At 41.3% G+C, this 20,921-nt stretch overlaps 1 protein-coding gene across 1 annotated transcript in view; it reads left to right on the top strand.

Moving 5' to 3' along the window:
- GABBR2 (gamma-aminobutyric acid type B receptor subunit 2) overlaps positions 1-20,921 on the top strand; it is a 569,051-nt gene that overhangs the window by 226,750 nt on the left and 321,380 nt on the right. Inside the window, exon 3 of the mRNA XM_054164335.1 lies at positions 6,675-6,845. Within this exon, the coding sequence (XP_054020310.1) occupies positions 6,675-6,845 (171 nt within the window). The remainder of the gene's footprint in view (positions 1-6,674; positions 6,846-20,921) is intronic.

Below are 20,921 nucleotides of genomic sequence, written 5' to 3' on the forward strand. Positions count from 1 at the left end.
CCCAATTGCAAACATGAATCAGTTGTTTCAGCAGATGACATTTTATTAAAGGGAGATTACCCTGCTACCTAAGGTGCTTTTTTCATTTAGCTTTTCCCCTCCAATATATAATGCAACATACACACAGCCGTAGCTTTCTTTCACAGCCTTCTCCTTTGGAGAGTCAAGTGGCAGGAATGACACTTCATTCTCAGTTTGAGATCAACAAATCTGGATGCACTGGCACCCCCTGATAGATGTCAGGGGCCTCCTTCAAGCTGAGTTTGTGGTGGGAAATGCATCTGGTCCTCTAGCCACTTTGCTCCAGAGGCCACTCTTTGCTTTACAAGGGGAGCGTAGTTTCCTGCCCCTGCTGGTTTAATGAACGTAAGATGACTTCACTAAGGGTTCCTCTTATTGGTTTATTTTAAATAATACAGTTTTCTTCAATAAAAGTCACTCCTAAACAGACCTGTTGCCTTTGATGAGGTTGACTGCTTACCTCAGGGACAGTTCTGCTCTTCTAGTTTTCCCAGACTTCTGCACATTATTACAGTGACAAAATTTAAACATAAATGCTTCCTAGAGATAATAGAACAAAGAACACCAGAAAGCTGCTTGCTGTTTCTGGTGGCTTCCCTTCCTTCTGCAGCTCTAGGGACAGCAGAGTGGCTTCAGCCTTCCAGCTTCCAGCGTCAGATCTTCTGTGTGGAGTATATAAACTCCACACAGATATAATGTGGTTTCTTGTTTTAATGTGGATATAATGTGGTTTCTTGTTTTAACCACCCCCCCCACCCCACCTCCCCAGCTTTCTAATATCCATCCACTCTCATATAATTCCTAGTCTTTTTCCATTTATTTCATTAGTGTTGCATCTCATTTTCTTAGCTGAATGCTGGAGCTTCTAATTTTGCCATTCCCACTTCTGTACTGAATTTCTTTAAGGGAACACACAGGGTTTTTTTCCTTAAAATGAGAGCATACTTGCTTTAGCTTGAAAGCACTTGAGACCAATGTTCTTGGTTCAATCCACCACACTCCTTTTCAGCTTAATGTAGAGTTATGGAGCTAACTTTTACTTCTCTTCAGCTGAAATGTTCCTTTGTTCCTTTATACATTATGTTTTAACTTTTCTTTTTCTCCCTCTCCCCCCCACCCCCCATTACTCTGTATAGTGTTGATCACAGCCTTTCCATAAAACCATAAGGGTTTTCCACAAAATTAACGTTTTCCTGTTTCAAAAGTATCATCATTCTGGAGAAAGTGTAATTTACCAAAACCTCTCCTTCAAAAGATCTTGCTGTATATTTTCTGTTTTATCAGCCAAGTCCAATAATTTAAATTCCTTAACCTGACCATCTGTCATATTAGCCAAAGCATTTCTCATGATAGTTGCATAGCATTGCTTTCTCTCCTGTCCTCTCCATTATCAAATTTGACTTTCAATATAAACCCAAGAAGGGAGGTTGTAGCCAGGTGGGGGTTGGTCTCTTCTCCCAGGCACCCTGCACCAGAACAAGAGGACAGAGTCTCAAGCTGCACCAGGGAAGGTTTAGGCTGGATGTTGGGAAAAAATTCTTCACAGAACGAGTGATTGGCCATTGGAATGGGCTGCCCAGGGAGGTGGTGGAGTCACCATCCCTGGAGGTGTTTAGGAAGAGACTTGATGGGGTGCTTGATGCCATGGTTTAGTTGATTAGATGGTGTTGGATGATAGGCTGGACTCGATGATCTCGAAGGTCTTTTCCAACCTGGTCTATGCTATGCTATGCTATTCTATTCTAATTATGCTGTAGCTGTGAGTGAAGTTTAGGCTAGAGGTGAAGAGAAAGTTCTTCCCAGAAAGAGTTGTTTGCCATTGGAATGTGCTGCCAATAGAGGTGGTGGAGTCACCATCCCTGGAGGTGTTCAAGAGGGGATTGGACGTGGCACTTGGTGCCATGGTTTAATTAGTCATGAGGAGCTGGGTGATAGGTTGGACTCGATGATCTCTGAGCTCTTTTCCAACCTGTTTGATTCTATGATTCTATGAAATTTTCTTGTCTTCTGTGGAGTAATATTTGGATGGGTTTTTCTTAATCTGAAAGTAAAATCTGCCTCAACTTTGGATAATTTCCAAGCCTTTTTATTTCAAAGTACAAAACTGTCCTATATTTTATGATCTTGAAGCTCTTTACTCTTTTACACACATAGTTTTTCATAGATTCATAGAATACCAGGTTGGAAGGGACCTTAAGGATCCTTTCAGGGTATGAATATAGTTTAAATGAGATGGCCCAGCACCCTATCAAGCTTGGCCTTTAAGCTGTCTAATGTAGAGGAAGCCACCACCTCCCTTGGGAGTTTATTCCAATGTCTAATAGCTTAAATGGTGAAAAAAAAACTTTCTGGCATCTGCTCTTTCTGCATCATCTTTAATATTTTGTTGTTTTTCGATTTTGCCCAGTTTTCTGAATTATTTTGCTTTGGACCCATTCCAGAACTGTTATTTATTTCTTCCTTTCTACTGACAGGGCATGATAAAGCTATTAGCCATGTTTCTGCTCTGCTTCTCCATTGCTAGCAATGAGGCACAGCAGTTCAGCCAGACCAGTTTACAATAACTTTTTCAACAGATTCACATTTCAAAGCAGCTATGAATAAACAATGGTAGCTCTAAAATAGAGAGGATTTATGTTCAGTTAGCAAGGGCTTGTACCATCTGTGAATGGACTCACATAGAGTCCATTGTTTGATCACCTGGATTAAAGGTTTTGTTATGTTTACTGATATTTCTCTAGAACTGTGCTATGTGACAAACTTTTCCAACAAGCTTGCATTGTATCAATTAATTTATTAACATGATCTCTTCATTAACACTTATTAAAAACCACAATGATATTTTTTGTCTTCTAGCTTTTCTCTCTTCATCCCTTTCAAAGCAGAATATTGAGTCCTGGTGATTGATGGGTTAAGTTCACAGTATCACTAAGGTTGGAAGAGACCTCGAGGATCATAGAGTCCAACCTGTCACCACAGACCTCATGACTAGACCATGGCACCGAGTGCCACATCCAATCCCCTCTTGAACACCTCCAGGGATGGTGACTCCACCACCTCCCTGGGCAGCCCATTCCAATGATGAATGACTCTCTCAGTGAAGAACTTTCTCCTCACCTCCAGCCTAAACTTCCCCTGGCACAGCTTGAGACTGTGTCCCCTTGTTCTGGTGCTGGTTGTCTGGGAGAAGAGACCAACCCCTTCCTGGCTACAACCACCTTTCAGGTAGTTGTAGAGGGCAATGAGGTCACCCCTGAGCCTCCTCTTCTCCAGGCTAAACAATCCCAGCTCCCTCAGCCTCTCCTCATAGGGCTTGTGCTCATGGCCTCTTCATTGCATGCACCCAAACTCTCATAGAGACATTTTTGTGAAAAGTTTGTTCTTTTCAACTTTTGTGGGAAAGAAGAAAAAATCTTTATGGAAATGAGTCAACAAATAAATCATTCATTAAATATTCATTGATCTCTCATGAGTTTCTTATTAAAATGGCAAAGTGATGCAGAATGGGACCAACCATAGCCTATGTGACTCTTGAAAGGGCTCTGAGCATAGAGTCATAGAATCAACAAGGGTGGAAAAGACCTCAGAGATCATCAAGTCCAACCTATTACCTAATACTTAACACCTCATGACTAACTAAACTATGCCTTCAAGTGCCACATCCAATTCTTTTTTGAACATCTCCAGGGATGGTGACTCCACCACCTCCCTGGGCAGCACATTCCAATGGCCAGTCACTCTTTCTGTGAAGAACTTTCTCCTTACCTCGAGCCTAAACTTCCCCTGGCACAGCTTTGACACTGTGTCCTCTTGCTGGTCTCCACCCATCTGTCCAGCCTGCCAAGGTCCCTCTGCAGAGCCCTTCTACCCTCTAACAGATCAACACATGCCCCAAACTTGGTGTTGTCTGCAAACTTACTAATGGTGGACTCAACTCGCTCATCCAGATCATCAGTAAAGATATTAAATAGGATTATACCCAACACTGATCCCTAGGGGACACCACTTCCCATTCTGCATTTAAAAAACACCACACTTTCTTTAAAGAAAAATATAATTGTGATTTGGGTGTCAGTAGTATTATGCATAAACTTGGATTCATCTCTTCTCACTTTACAAGGCTGAGAAATCTAATTATGAGACTTTCTTTAATCAATGAAGAGATATAAGGTTTTGCTTCCTTGCTTCCCAGGGAAATTTGGGCAAATAGTATACTAATGTAGGCACTCAAGTGTCAAAGGAGGGATCTGAATTGCCCTACTGATATCACAGATCTTTGTCCTAAAGCCCCCTCACATCTATAGAGATGCTCCTCATTTCTAAGGCCTTTTATTCTTCTGATCAAAAAACTCCACCATTCAGGCTTTGAACCTGAGCTAAATGAAACTTGCTGATGTTGCTTGTCACTACTGTCACTTCAGCATTGCTCTTTACTTCTTTTTTCTTAAGGGTCAATCAAATTACATTCGATCCAAGGCCATAATAACTTGAAAAGCAAGTCCTTTGCAGTTACCAAGCTGCAAGAAGCCAGGATGCTGGAAGGCATTGCTCTTCATGCTGGATTTAAAATTGCTTCTCCAGGTTCCTGTTTTCACTTTCATTGTGCACTGGCTGCACGATGTTCAGCGTCACAAGGCCAGGCAGAGAAGCTGGCTAGGTCTGCCTGGCAAACAGTAATTCTTTCTCCCTTGAAATCAGCTCTTTGGAAACTCATTGCTAACTAGCTAACTATGCATGCTAAAAAATATTCATACTAAGTTTTGCAAAGTTGTAGATGGCCCACCAATATGGTTTTGGAAAATCAAGATGACAACGTCACAGTACCTCATAGTGTACTTTTAAAGTAAAATCTAATAGCAGACCAGTTGCTTTTACCTTAGAATTGCAAGGCAGAAGAAGGTCTCCAAAATCAGGCCAGCCTGATCTAGTGTGGGGTGTCCCTGCCCATGGCAGGGGGGTTGGAACTAGATGATCCTTGTGGTCCCTTCCAACCCTGACTGATACTGTGATACTACGATGATAGTCTTCAGCTTTTGACTTTTGAGTGAAGAGAAAGAATGTTCTCTTTTTGAATGGTATAACGTAAACTGTCCAGTTGTGCACTTTCAGTTGTATGGATTTCTGGGCTTTTAATCAGGAAAACAAACTATATTCAGGTGGTTATGACAATACAATATGTTCTTTGTGAGTCAAATCCAAGAGAGAATGAGTCCTGTCTCTGCTAGGCTAAATCTAGATTTTATAAACATGAAGAGAAGGTTAGAACTGTTGGTTCAGATTGAGCTTGCCTATTCTGAATTTCAAAAAATGATATCTAGCCCCCAGTTCACTGAATGCTTGGTTGAAGAAAGTGTAAGCTTAATACTGTGGTTCGATGTGCTTATATAGGCTTGAACAGACCTGTTTGCTGACTATTACAGTATCACAGTATCACCAAGGTTGGAAGAGACCTCAAAGATCATCGAGTCCAACCTGTCACCACAGACCTCATGACTAGACCATGGCACCAAGTGCCATGTCCAATCTCCTCTTGAACACCTCCAGGGATGGTGACTCCACCACCTCTCTGGGCAGCACATTCCAATGACCAATGACTCTCTCAGTGAAGAATTTTCTCCTCACCTCAAGCCTAAACTTCCCCTGGTGCAGCCTGAGACTCTGTCCTCTTGTTCTGGTGCAGGTTGAAAGACTTAACTGTATTAGGGAAGATATTTTTTGACAGTCAAGCCAATTTGCATTAAATCAGTCCTTTTAAAAAGCCCTCAGCTACTATGCATGGCTGAAAGAAAACCATCTAAGAAACACATTCCTAGCAACCAAAAGAATACTGGAGTGAATGGTGAGGAGTGTCTTTGGAACAGGAACATTTGCAAAAAGTAGCTGTGCAGGCATTCCCACTGCTTGGAGATCATTCACTAAAATATGCTGCCTTTAACTTGGCCAGAAGAATTCAGGGAAGTTTTCTGAGTGTTTTATGTCTGTGCATGTTAAAAGGTTTCTTTTTGTGTTCATTCTTAAACCATGTACAGTTTTTGATGTTTTCAGGCACATGGAATGACTTCCTCTTGATAACACAGATCATAGTGGGCTGCTTCAGTGCAGGGAACTGGGAGCCACTTAAAATTTTGAGCTGCAGCCTTGGCTGCTGTAGTTATTTTCTCTCTTTCCGATACCTAGACCTATTTTATTACCTGAAGATAGGAAGAAGTGGTACTAGAGGTTCACCCTCCAATTTAAATATATATTAGAGTTTGAGAATATCTAGTTGGAGCTATTCACAATTTTTATGAGGAGAACATAGAGGGAAGGTGATGGGGAATTCATCATAGAGATTTACTCCCTTAGAGCTTCTTGCTCTGCACAAAGTGTAAGTAAGATACATGAGCTCAAACAGGGTTTTGTGCCAGTGACTGATGATTTTCTAGTTTAATTTCGGTGCAGGTGGTTTATGGAGCTAAGGTATTTCAAAATTCCCTTTGAAAGTAAATGAGTAAATAGTGCTTGCTGGACTTCCAAACCGTATGACGATGAAAATTCTCTACGTGATTGCAATGCGTGCGTTGTGGTTTTGTACATTAAGAAAAGCTTTTCTTCTGGCTGCTAAATGACTTATGGTGACTCTCTTTTTTTCCTTTTTTTTTTGTTTTCCCCAGCTTTCATTTGCAGCAACAACCCCAGAATTGGCTGATAAGAAAAAATATCCTTATTTCTTCCGGACAGTGCCATCTGATAATGCAGTGAATCCAGCGATTTTGAAGCTACTCAAACATTATAAGTGGAAGAGAGTAGGAACTTTAACCCAGGATGTACAAAGGTTCTCTGAGGTAAGATTTTCTTACTTGCTGGTACACAAAGAGAACTACAAATATCAGACCTCCAAGGAGCTAGTTCCTGCATTAACATTAATAGCAATTAAGTAGGAAGAAAGAGATCTCATGTTTCAGTATTTTTTGGCTTTGTCATATTAGGTCACATTTGCTGTATTGAACAAACTTCATTCCCTTTTGGTTTTTACTTGACTATCCATAGTAAAAGATCCCCATGGGTTCTCCTGTTTGTTTTTCACACCCAAGATCATTTCTGTAGAAAAAGTTCCTTTATGCTCTTTGACTTGCCAAAGGATATGATTTTGAAAGAGGCTTGTATCCTGACACTGATTCACTTAAAAGAGAGAGTAAATCTAATTTCAGCATGTTCCTTTTGTGCACTGATTTATTATAAGCATCAGTCTGAACACTGAGGGACAAAATCTGCTAAGTTTATAGCTGAAAATATTGTAGGAATGTACTGAGACAGGAATGACTGAAGCCCCCACAACAGGGGGGCAACAAGGTCACAGAATCACAGAATTATTGAGGCTGGAAAAGACCTCTGAGATCATCAAGTCCATCCTATGACCTAACACTATGACATCAGCCAAATCATGCCACCAAATGCCACATCTGATCCTTACTTAAAGACTTCCAGTGACAGTGACTCCACCACCTCCCTGGGCAGTCCATTCCAGTGCCTAGTCTGCCTTTCTGTGAGGAATTGTTTCCTAATATCTAACCTAAACCTCCCCTGGCATAGCTTCACACCATGTCCTTTTGTCCTGTCACTAGTTGCCTGGGAGAAGAGCCTGACCCCTACCTGGCTACAACTTCCTTTTAAGTAGTTGTAGAGAATGATGAAGTCCTCTCTAAGTCTCCTCTTCTCCAGTCTGAACAATCCCAGCTCCCTCAGCCTTTCCTCATACAACTTTCCCTCCAGCCCCCTCACCAGCCTCGCTGCTCTCCTCTGGACGTGCTCCAGCACCACCATGTAAGGGCCCCAGAAGTGCACACAGTGCTCAAGGTGAGGCCTCACCAGTGCTGAGTACAGAGGCAGAATTACATCCTTAGTCCTGCTGGCCACACTATTCCTGACACTGGCCAAGATACCATCGGCCTTCCATGCCACCCAGGCACACTGCTGGCGCATGAATAGAAAAGAAAATAAAAGAATAGAATAGAATAGAATAGAATAGAATAGACCAGACCAGGTTGGAAGAGACCTTCGAGATCCTCGCATCCAAGGTCCATACATTACACCTTCTAAATCTTCTGAATTTCACATTTTAGTCATAGAAATTGCAATAAAGTATGGGCCAAGTGCCTTTAGTATGGTTTTAACAATAGAGTAGTTAAAAGAAAACATCCTCTTAAGTAATTAATCAGAGCAAGACAAAGGAAAGAGGTGTCCCAGTAATTGACAGTGGCAAAATTAATAAGAGGTGTGTCAGCTTCGTGGTTGTGGGATTTTGTGGTGTGGGCTTTGTTGTTGTTGTTTGGTTTGTTTTGTTTTTTCCCCTTAGCATTCATTAAAAAAAGAAGTTGTTTTCTGAAGACTACCATAATTAGGACTAGTGAAGAGGAATAAGAACAGGTTAGAGTCTGCTTAGATGAGTCAGATATTTTCAAGTTGTCTGGCACAATCAATTCACTATGGAGTACTTAAGAACTCTTAGTCTTCCATTATAAGCTTTGAGAATTAAAGGATAAAAAGTAGGGGGAGGGAAGAAATCTTTGTGTCTCTCTTACCAAAAGCACATAAAGACCCAAGGAATTACAGACCAGTGAAGCTAAATTTAATTCCTGGAAGACATTTAGGCAGATAATCTGTTTGAAATCACATAGAAAATAAAAAGATGCTGAACAATGGTTGAAATGGATTCTCCAGGAATAAGTCATGTAAAGCCATCTAATTCCCTTCTATGTCAAGATCTTGAGGAGATGGAGTAGGTGATCTAGAGAGGCTCTGCAGAGGGACCTCAACAGGCTGGACAGATGGGCAGAATCCAACGGCATGAGATTGAACACATCCAAGTGCCGGGTTCTGCACATTGGCCACAGCAACCCCATGCAGTGCTACAGGCTGGGGTCAGAGTGGCTGGAGAGCGGCCAGGCAGAGAGGGACCTGGGGGTGCTGGTCGATGGTAGGCTGAACATGAGCCTGCAGTGTGCCCAGGCAGCCAAGAGGGCCAATGGCATCCTGGCCTGCATCAGGAACAGTGTGGCCAGCAGGAGCAGGGAGGTCATTCTGCCCCTGTACACTGCACTGGTTAGGCCACACCTTGAGTACTGTGTCCAGTTCTGGGCCCCCCAATTTAGGAAGGATGTTGACTTGCTGGAGCGTGTCCAGGGAAGGGCAATGAAGTTGGTGAGGGGCTTGGAACACAAGCCCTATGAGGAGAGGCTGAGGGAGCTGGGGTTGCTTAGCCTGGAGGAGACTCAGGGGTGACCTTATTGCTCTCTACAACTACCTTAAGGGAGGTTGTAGACAGGCAGAGGTTGGTCTCTTCTCCCAGGCAACCAGCACCAGAACAAGAGGACACAGTCTCAAGCTGTGCCAGGGGAGGTTTAGGCTGGAGGTTAGGAGGAAGTTTTACACAGAGAGAGTGATTGGCCATTGGAATGGGCTGCCCAGGAAGGTGGTGGAGTCACCCTCATTGGAGGTTTTCAGGAGGAGACTTGATGGGGTGCTTGGTGCCATGGCTTAGTTGTTTAGGTGGGTTGGATTGGTTGAGGGGTTGGACATGATGATCTTGAAGGTTTCTTCCAACCTGGTTTTGTGACTTATAAAAATGTAAAGGTGTTTGTAAAGAAACATAGGGAAACTTGATCTTGAGGAAGATTCTGTAAGAGCAGTCTCTAACCAATATTCCTGCCACCAAGGTTAATTTACACTGGGTCAGTGGAATATTTGTTGTTAAAATAAATACTGAAGCAAAAGGTCACCAAAAATTATGTTATGCTTTATCCTTCTCTGGCTTGGAATTATAATGTCAATGTAGTTATCTCCAGTTCACTGTCAAACAAGAATGAGATTCTGTCAAGCGTTTTTTCCCTGTGAATAGAGAAGGTTTTCTCTAGATAGTAGAACAGAGAAAATGTTTATTAAATCTGCAGTTGATGCTTACTTGGGGAAAACTGCAAGGAAGAGGACAGGATTAGCCTTCAGAATGATCTTGACAAGTGGAGAAAGGTTTTAATCTAGATAATGTGTAAGTGAAAAAGTACAAAATGGTTGTCTAGGCAGCAGTTCTCCACAAAAAGATATGGGAAGCACTACAATGAGCCACAACCTGGGTAAGGGTCAAGAAGGTCAAATTGTAACAAGAAGAAATCAAGCAAACAGCTCTCATTTCTCCACTCCATGTGTAATGCAACATTGACAATACACACAGAGTGAACTTCAAGACTACTTAGTCCTCATTAGATGAAAGTTGGGACATCAAGTAGATGGAAGTAGACCAGACGCATTGGTAAAGAAAATCTGTAATCTAAAAATGTATTTTATGGGAAAGATTGAAAGTGGGCAACAGCAGAATAGACTCAGTAAGTTGTTGAATCTTCATCATGTAGATGACTAAACAAATACAGTATGGGAATTTTTGATCTTCCTTTGGAACAGAAAGATAAAAAGATAATGTACAAGCTTCATCAGTGCTGTTACTTAACTAGGACAATTTCATACCTATTATGCTTCTGTGTCCTAGATTCTGGGGACTCCTACCCTGTTCTCATCCTCTGGGAAAAGATTCTGGTTTGAAACTTAATAGTTCTGTGGCAAAGATTAATAAATTAAGTTGCAGGACATAAATGAAGTTTTCAGGATTTCCACTTGTAAGCGTTTGCTGTGGTACATAATCATAGGATAATTTAGGTTTAAGGGACCTTAGGAGGTTGTCTGGTCCAGCCTACCACTCAAAGCAAGGTTTGCTTTAATGTTTATCATGCCTGAAGAATGATAGCTTTTGCACCACACAAGGTTCTTGGAAAAGCCCTGACTATATCCTGTTTGCAGTTACCAGGTGAACTTTCAACTAACTGGAGATTGTGCAGCAATGGTGCTTCCAGTTTTGCTGTTGTCTAGCACTACTTGTTCAGTAATGTATTTTGAATTAGGCAAACCAAGTAATATTCCTGTGGTTTGTGTTTGTCGTGTTTCATGTTTAGATGGAAAGACTCATAAGAATGAAGTCATACATAACTGTCAGTAACTGAAAACTGTTGAGAGCCACCAGTATTGCCTTCAGAATATGACTGTGAAAGAGAAAAACCTGTAATCAAATGCTGGTTTTCAGACAATGCTGTATTTTCTAATCAGTAATTCTACTTAACCTTACTTCAGTATTTTAGTGCCTTTCCTGCACATTGCTCATTTTATACACATTTTTCAGTCCCTACTATGTGTAAAGCTGAAAGTTGGGACTGGGATGCCAAGAGGCATTCTGGCTTCCCTGTTTTGTGATAGAACACTTCCTTTAGACTGGCTTTAGTTGTTTCTTTTTGCTCATGTCATGTTAAAACTCAGTGAAACTGCATTTTAACTTCACACTTGGTGGCAGGTTCATATAGTTCTAGATTTCAAAAATACACATTTCCCTCCCACTGACTAGAGTGTCTGGGATTGTTTTTAAACCATGTTAAATTCTGATCGTCTCAAGTGACTCTTTGTTTTTCTCCACCTTCTAATATTTACCTCTTTATGTGATTTCTCTGCTCCTTCCTGGAAATATTGAGAACTCCTAATGTAATTTTATCAGTGTAGGTGGCATTTCAAAAAGACAGAAGAAATGAGATGTGCACAGTAACCTAATGGAATAGATTAACAATATGAAAAATAAAAGATATGATATTTGGAATGGAATGGAATAGAGTGGAATAGAATAGAATGGAATGGAATAGAGTGGAATAGAATTAGAATAGAATAGAATAGAATAGAATAGAATAGAATAGAATAGAACAGAACAGAATAGAATAGAATAGAATACAATACAATACAATAGAATACAATAGACCAGACCAGGTTGGAAGAGACCTTCAAGATCATCGTGTCCAACCTATCATCCAACACCACCTAATCAACTAAACCATGCAACCAAGCACCCTATCAAGTCTCCTCCTGAACACCTCCAATGATGGTGACTCCACCACCTCCCCAGGCAGCCCATTCCAATGACCAATCACTCTCTCTGTGTAAAACTTCCTCCTAACCTCCAGCCTAAACCTCCCCTGGTGCAGCCTGAGACTGTGTCCTCTTGTTCTGGTGCTGGCTGCCTGGGAGAAGAGACCAACCTCTGCCTGTCTACAACCTCCCTTAAGGTAGTTGTAGAAAGCAATATTCTCTCTTGTGACTCTGTCACAATCTTTGTTGATTTTTATAACCTAAAAATACCTTGGTGACAAAAAACTAAAGGGAAATAACCCTTGCATGTGGACAAATTAACACGTTTTCTGGCTGGCATGATTAACACTTAGCAGTTCATAACATCGTGTTGCATTTTGCACACTGATATCTACTTCAAAAATCACATTGTCAGGGTCTGTTTTGCCTAAGCTGAGAATATTTAGCATCTATAAATTCAAATTCTCACCTCAGAAAAATATAATAATGGGGGGGAAATGTTCCAAAGTAAAGCAGATATTAAACAAGCCTGTTCAACATAGTGTATGTCTATCCCTGTAGAGAAAGCAGGGTAGAAATCCTAATCTAAAAGTTTTCTTATTATAGCCTTACTCTCTAACTTTGGAGTCTGCAAACTAGGATCTGAGTTAGTGGACAGTTCTGTAAAGAGTTTGTTAGGTAAGGAGATTCAGTGAGAGAATTACTGAGGGGCTGAGAGAGATTAGGCAGGGAAAAGAAGTATGTGGCTACCTTTCAAACTGGAGACCAAGCTCAAGGCACCAGATTTTGATGGCTGTAGGTATACATTATGCACACTTCAGGCCATGATTACACTCTTGACTTCTTAGACTTGGTTTCTGAGGAAAAGCAAGAGATCAGAGATTTCCATTGTCCACCACAGCTGCCAGGAGGTTTTAGGGTAGCAAGAAAAATGTTACTTTTTGTTCATGAAGGAGCTTGGAAGCATCAAATTTACCATATAATAGCCATGTTTAAGCTGGAAACTGAATACTATCTAGTGATTTCATCCTAGAAGGGTGAAACTTTAAGAGCAGAAAAGTAGAAAAGAGAGTCAGAAGGTAAGAGAAATTGGCAGCAAAATCAAAATATTGGGAAAGGCATGGGGAGAAGAGAATGAGGACAGAAAAAAAAGAAACCTTTTCAATTGCATTGTTTAACTTTAGAACTTTTTTTAAACTACCTCTTCCCACTGTTCATTTTTTTTTCAAGGTGCTGTGTCTTCTTCCTGTATTCTATCTACCTACCTACCAGCTACCTACCTACCTATCTTTTTTGTTTGTTTTCTGTGTCATGCCATTATTTCCACAAAGCCTTTCAGTTTCCTTTTACTAGTTCATGCTTTCGTCTGTAATGGGAAATGAAAAGATCATTGTCTGCCATGTCTTTCCTGGTTACATTTCTATGTGCTCAGCTGCTTTAGGACAAGAAGTCATCTTCTTCTAACTTAAATTGCTATAGCCAGGACAGAATAAACAGATAAACTCTGCCTAGTATCCAGTAACATTTATAAAGCTAACAGGAAATAAAAGAAGTTTGTTAGACCTTTTAAAAATACTAATATCAAAGTTTTGAGGCAAAGGTGGTATTTTTGTTGTTTTTATATTGTTGCTGGACAACTATTGACATAGTCTATTCTTCCTGTGTCTGGAGGATGCTTGAGATGCCTTGATATGGCCCTAAATATATGCTGCATCAAACAAACGGGGGTTTTATTTTTCTTTCACTAGCTTAAAACAAAAGCTGAAGCAAATTTTCAACAAGCATGGCTGCTTACTTTATAAGTGAATTACTGATGTAAAAGAGTGAGAAAAACAAAGTCCATATTTCATCCAACTTTCTATACTATGAAGAAATTAGTTTTTATTTCTTTGTTGGTTTTTTCCTGACCTCAGGAAGTTCCAATCTTCTTTTATCAAAACCATGCCAGTGTTTTTGATAAACAGAAATATGGAGGTTCTGTCCTCCTGGTTTCTAAGTTGACCTCCAAAGCTGAAGCACACAGATGTGTCTGAACTCTTCCTTCATATTGTGCTATTTCCATTTCTTTCCTGATTTCTGTAGCAAAATCTTAGGAACAACTTACTTCAAGATGTCTTGAGCTTGCTCTGTCTTGTAATTCTGCTTTCCTATAATGCAAGTTGACCATTAAGATCTTCACAGGAAAGCAGTTCTCTGAAAGTGACTTCTACTAATGTGAAAGGATATTATTCGTGCAAATAGGAAGCTCTGTCTTTGCTGGTGTTGTGAAGAGGCTTAAGGCGAAAGAATCACAGCAATAATTGAAAATGGAAGAGACAGAGACTTTTCTTTCAGTGAGAAATTACAGAATCTGAAAGGCAAAAATGTAGGCATATAAAATGTAGGTGGTCACTTGCTGGAACTTTTGGAATGGTGTGCTTAAGTCTTTCTTTTGGCCAATTGTGCAACCATCATCCACACTAGGAAACTTTAGTTGATTTCTTCTTCTTGTGGCAGTAGTATTTTATGCATTATTTTTCACCTTTTGTTCTGTTTTCTAATACTAATTTTAATTTTTTTTTTTTTGCTTCCAAAAAAGGGGTGGAGGGGGGACGTTTAGGACAACACCTGGCAGAGAATTAGAGCTGTGCAGAGGCATTTCATGGCTGTGTCATCTTGCACTGAAGATTCATACTCCACTATCACCCTATGAGGCTCCAGGGTTCCTGTGAACTGAATGTCTTAAAAAAACCCAAATCAAACTCCAGATTTTTTTTAATATAACTTCCCACCATTCCTTTATATTTAAACCTTGTATTATGCATGTGTGATAGGTTGGTACTTGCAACCTAAGATAAAGGAGTGGAATGATCAGTACCTTCTGGTACTTGCTGGGGGCAGGTGTTGATCTGCTGGAGAGTAGAGAGGCTTTGCAGAGGGACCTCGACAGGCTGGACAGATGGGCAGAGTCCAACGGCATGAGATTGAACACATCCAAGTGCCAGGTTCTGCACATTGGCCACAGCAACCCCATGCAGAGCTACAGGCTGGGGTCAGAGTGGCTGGAGAGCAGCCAGGTAGAGAGGGACCTGGGGGTACAGGTCGATGGTAGGCTGAACATGAGCCTGCAGTGTGCCCAGGCAGCCAAGAGGGCCAATGGCATCCTGGCCTGCATCAGGAACAGTGTGGCCAGCAGGAGCAGGGAGGTCATTCTGCCCCTGTACACTGCACTGGTTGGGCCACACCTCAAGTCCTGTGTCCAGTTCTGGGCCCCTCAGTTTAGGAAGGAAGTTGACTTGCTGGAATGTGTCCAGAGAAGGGCAACAAAGCTGTTGAGGGGCTTGGAACACAAGCCCTATGAGGAGAGACTGAGGGAGCTGGGGTTGTTTAGCCTGGAGAAGAGGAGACTCAGGGGTGACCTTATTGCTGTCTGCAACTACCTGAAGGGAGGTTGTAGCCAGGTGGGGGTTGGTCTCTTCTCCCAGGCAACCAGCACCAGAACAAGAGGACACAGTCTCAAGCTGTGCCAGGGGAGGTTTAGGCTGGATGTTAGGAAGAAGTTCTACACAGAGAGAGTGATTGCCCATTGGAATGGGCTGGCTGAGGAGGTGGTGGAGTCACCCTCATTGGAGGTGTTCAGGAGACTTGATAGGGTGCTTGGTTGCATGGTTTAGTTGATTAGGTGGGTTGGATGATAGGTTGGACACGATGATCTTGAAGGTGTCTTCCAACCTGGTCTGTTCTACTCGCTTCTACTCTACTCTATTCTACTCTATTCTATTCTACTCTATTCTACACCTCTAATACCTTGTGACTGAACAACTCCATGCAGTTAAGAATTTCCTAATGGAGCAGATATAAAAATTACTCCTTTATCTGAAACCAAGACTAATCTAGACTCAAACAAAACAAAACAACAACAACAAAAAAATCAGATTATATTGAAACAGCAGTCTAAGAGAATGCTTGTTGTAACAGATGTTAGCAGTGCACACTGAATTTTTCTTGCTTTAAACCATAGCAGTGTCCCATATCTGTTGTGGGTTTTGCCATGCTTTGGTGCTTGTTTTTTTAGAAAGTGGTAATACAAGGATGAAATATTCTAAACAGTGATTTAACTTGCAAGCATTTCTCTCACACAATAGTTTTGATTGGGTATTTAATTATCCTCCATTCATCAGGAAATTGCAGGATATTTTCAAATTAAAATTGGTGTTGCAGTGGTAAAATTTAAAAGTGGGCACAGTTGTGCACAGGATGTAGATGAGTAGTAGGAAAATGTCATATTGTCCAGATCAGTTGAGAATAAACTCACTTCACTGAAATAATCATTTCTGAAACAACTCATTGCAATTCTGCGTCTTGATTGCTAAGAGGTTAAAACAAAATCCTCAAGAAGTCATGGAATGTCTTTTGGGATGATGAACTTTCATGGAAGGGTACACAAATTTAACAGAAGCCATTCCTTGTGAAAATTAATCTGTAAACACTGGAGTCAAGAAGACAAAGCAGCTGTTCATCTGCTTGAATTTAGTGTGTTCTGGTTCAATGGCTGGGGCCATTACTTAATTATGGTCTCAAAAATATGTCCATCTCCTATCACTTTCATTAGGAATTATTAAAGCTAGAATTACCTCAGGCTATGAGAGTAATTATTAAGTGCTCTTATTTATTTTGTTCAGTTATTTTCTATTAATGGATACATTTATTTACTGGGATTGTTGGTTTTTTTTTTAAGTTATATTTTCCTAAGACCTGTGATTATTTCTGTGTTATTCTGGTCGTGCCCAACTGAAATTTATACCATCTTTTCTCTGTCTTCATTCTCAGTTTTAGATGGGTTTTTTTGATGATTCAGAACTGAGTTTCAGCATGTTGCAGAACCTCTTGTGCCCTGTGAGAAGAGTGGAACCTTTGCAGCACAAGAGATACCTTTTCCCTTAGGAAAGGGTTTAAGAAAAGACATCGCAGTCATCCCTCTTGGACTTCAAATCTAGAAATGCATGAGAACATATGTAGTGTCACATGGTCATGGTTCTGTTTTCTTTTCATGTTGTTAATTAATTAATACCCTATAGAAAGGGAAGAAAGGCTTGAAGAGGAGGATTAGTGTTGCTTGTGGAAGATTTTTTTTCCCCCCACATATTCTCAGTCATCCTCAGAACATCTGTCTGCCCTGTCATCAACACAATGCCACTCACCATCTGATTATGTGCTACAGCGCTGAGCTGGGGATCTTGAGTGAACCGGTGATGTGGACCACTCTGTAGCATATGGCTCAGGCATTTCTCCCAGAGAAATAAGAACATAAGCTGTTAACATCTGGCCAGTGTTTGTTCATTTGTCTGGAGCAGGCAGATTGATCTGCACATAGTTTGGCTTCCAATACAGTTTCGTGTTTTATTTACTCCTGTTTAACTGCAGGCTGCTGCTGAGAGGGGCAGTCAGCTCACTCGCCCCGATTCATGGGCTAATTAGAACTCATTCTAATTCATGACACAGCCTTTCAAGGATAACACACTTCCTTCAGGACAGAGGTCTGTCTCTCCTGGCACTCTGTTCAAGCTCGAACTTGGAGGGCTGCATCCACCACCCAAAGGAACACATGGTTTGCAGTCTCCAAGCTGCAGGGTCAGCTGCTCCAAAGCCCATTGGGAAACTACTCTGTGGTGTGTCACTATCATACCTGAGATCGTCCATGCTGGTTTGAGCACGGTTGTATCTCTCTATCTTCCATCTCCCCTTTCTTCTATGTAGCCTTCTGTGCAAGCTGCTATGCTGTTGGCTGCCTGTGGGAGCTGTGATCTGTATCTGGCTCTTAAACAGACCTCTCCTGAGCACCAGATGATGAAAGGGTTCTTGACCCTCTGTAATTAGATAAATCACAACATAGTTTTATCAAAAGAGGATTATGTCAAAGATGGTAAGAGAACTGATTTCTTGGAACTACTAGAGTGGATTTTAATACTTAGCTGAGATGTAAGTTGATTGGTGCCCTGCAGGAGCTGGGCTGGACAGAGATGGTAGGATTGGTGCAGGGAGTTCTAAGGCAATTCAGAAGCACAGCCAGGGGGAAGACTGCAGCAAATAGTGTTATAGGAATACTTCTCAGGATAGAGAAGTTGACAGTGACTTGACTTTTCATAAAAGAATAGCCCTGGGAGAAGCTGTTTTCAGTGTATCAGTATTTGGGGGATAAGAACATATATACTTGTGAAAGTTGGGGATGACACAGGGAATGAAGAATTTTCCATAGCAAGAAGAGATCATCATAAAAGATCAGCAAATGAAATATGGAACCTCTTATGTGGTAGGCTTCCTAGAACTTCCAGGATTTTAATTCAACAGATCCTGCCTATTGCAGGACCCTAAGATGTGCTTTCAAATTCTCTCCCTTTAAACTCTCTCCTAGTGTAGCATTATAATATAGCCTTTAATATTTTATTACAGATTTAACTTTTTGTTCCAGAAAGGGCTTTGCAGCCTGCAGCACATGAAGAGGCTTTCTGTGTGTGGATTTTTTTAATCTATGTACCAACTCTCAAATGCCCCATTTTTAGTCCAGACAAGCTTCTTGGATGTTGTATTAGTATTCCCTGGCTAAATGAATGCATGAGTACTTCCAGCACACACATTTCTAAACTTTGTCTGCAGCCAGTGTAGCTAAATTGCATGAACCCTTTTTGTGAATGTCAAAAGCTAAATTGCATACATGTTAGCTGAGAGTTGCATTCAGAAAAAAATGTTGTTGCAGTGGCTGTCTCTGCGTCACCTCCAGAGTTATTTGCAATTGCAACACTAGAGGAAGCTTTAAGAAGGCTCATAAAGCTGGGTCTGAATAAGTGTTTAAGCTCCTTGTCCGTAGCTCCAAGAGCTGTGGAGTTAAGTTGTTCTTCTTCCTTACACAATTGATGGAGTAGGGGATAGGTTGGTTTTGGATGCATTCCCAAAGTCAAGGATGACAGCACACAAACTAAAGAGATAGTGAAGGTAGCCAAGAGTCAGCACTAAGATTTCTGTGTAGTGTAAATCCTACCTCTTTCCAGGAAGTTAAAGACACCTTCTGGGGGGCTTCTGGGGGCTTTTGTACATGCAGGATTGATGTCCCTTAATAATTTTCTGGACACAGAGTGCTACTTTCTGTACTTCAGCAGCTGAGTGGAGCTCAGTCCTTTCTTTCAGAAAGCTGCTTCTGATGATGATGATATTTTTGCCTTAGCTTCTCTTTGAAGAACACAACCAGGAAGTGGAAATTCTTATTTCCCTTCCTCTTCAATCCTCTGAAAGGAACTTAAACTCACACCAGCTCACCACCAGGATGTAATCCTAATCAGCAGAGCAGCAGATATCTGCATCCTTTTCTGGCAGTAAATCTAAGTACTTCTGCTACCAAAATAAATGGGAGTGCAGCCCATCCCAGAAGGGTATGGTGTAGGTGGAAAACAAGGAATGTGTCCAGATACTCTTAAACAGATGCATGACAAGAATGCTTATATTTGCTCTGCACTACTCTGAGGGAGGAAGGTGGGTGGTAAATTGCTGTACTTCACTCTGCAAATACACATGTACTATAAGGAGGAGGATTACAGAATAGAATTAGTGTTCTAGAGAATGTTTCACTTACAAAACTTTTTTCAAGGTTCAGCCTGCATATGGACATTGAGCTGGCAGTTGTTTGGATGATGAGAAATGAGCAGATGTTGATCTTTCTTCTGCAGGGACTGTTCTAGTCATCCATAGATACACACATAGTCAGTAATATGGTATGATCAGGACTGTCTTCACTGTGCCTTTGTTTACAGCACACATACATAGTGGAGATTTGTTCTGACATGCTTTGTGTCCCAAATCTAAACAGGGGATGCTAAGAGAAACTAAAACTACACCATGAGAATCAAGACAACATACAGCAATAGCAGGTCCTAACAGGTAGATCAAAGATTCCTTAGTAATACTCTGTGATCAAGTGCAACTTTCCAGATAGAACAAACAGGTATTAAGACTGTGGGAAGCTATTAAGCCATCTCATTTGCATATCCTGGGATGCCTTTCCTGATAAGTAAATAAACAAGAGTATTTAGAAAAAATGCATTGAATGTAAGTGTGGGAGGAGAGAGGCTTTGAATTTGCAGTTGTCGAAACTGGTGCTTTGCATGGTGACTGCTGAAACCATGGCTTCCTACAGAAACAGGTGTCCATCTGTAAACTGAACCTACTGTCCAGTACAGAACCCTACTCCCCTACAGTTCCTCTTGCCTTCAAGCACTGGACACAACAAACTGCTTGTTTGCAGTCTCCAAGAAGGAAGCAGGAATGTTTTTCCCATACCTCACTTGGCCCTTTGGTCATACAACTACCTGAAAGGTGGTTGTAGCCAGGAAGGGGTTGGTCTCTTCTTCCAGGCAACCAGCACCAGAACAAGGGGACACAGTCTCAAGCTGCGCCAGGGAAGGTTTAGACTCGAAGTGAGGAGAAAGTTCTTCACTGAGCGAGTTGTTCGTTATTGGAATGTGCTGCCCAGGGAGGTGGTGGAGTCACCGTCCCTGGAGGTGTTCAAGAGGAGATTGGACGTGGCACTTGGTGCCATGGTCTAGTCATGAGGTCTGTGGAGAGAGGTTGGACTTGATGATCCTTGGGGTCTCTTCCAGCCTTAGCTATACTGTGATACTATGATGTCATGCTCCAGCTTGAAAACTTTTCATCTTTGATCTTTCTGCCTGTTGAGGTTGCATGTAATAGAGGCATGGTTTACTGTAACCTTCATCTATCTAAAGTGATTCTGTATATGAAATGCTAATTTAAAACTGAATGGAATTGCAGAATCCAGCTGCAGCAACTTTATCAGTGAGAAGTGTAGCCTTTCATTTCCTCCATGTCATTTTCATCATTGCCCTGCATTATCAAGAAGAGGCCCACATGACAAGACATCTTCTCTCTAAGACTGTAAAGCACCAATTCATATAAGCAATAAAATCACTAGTTGGAAGGTA

The sequence above is a fragment of the Dryobates pubescens genome, chromosome 9, assembly GCF_014839835.1.
Source record: "Dryobates pubescens isolate bDryPub1 chromosome 9, bDryPub1.pri, whole genome shotgun sequence".
Classification (NCBI taxonomy): Eukaryota; Metazoa; Chordata; class Aves; order Piciformes; family Picidae; genus Dryobates; species Dryobates pubescens.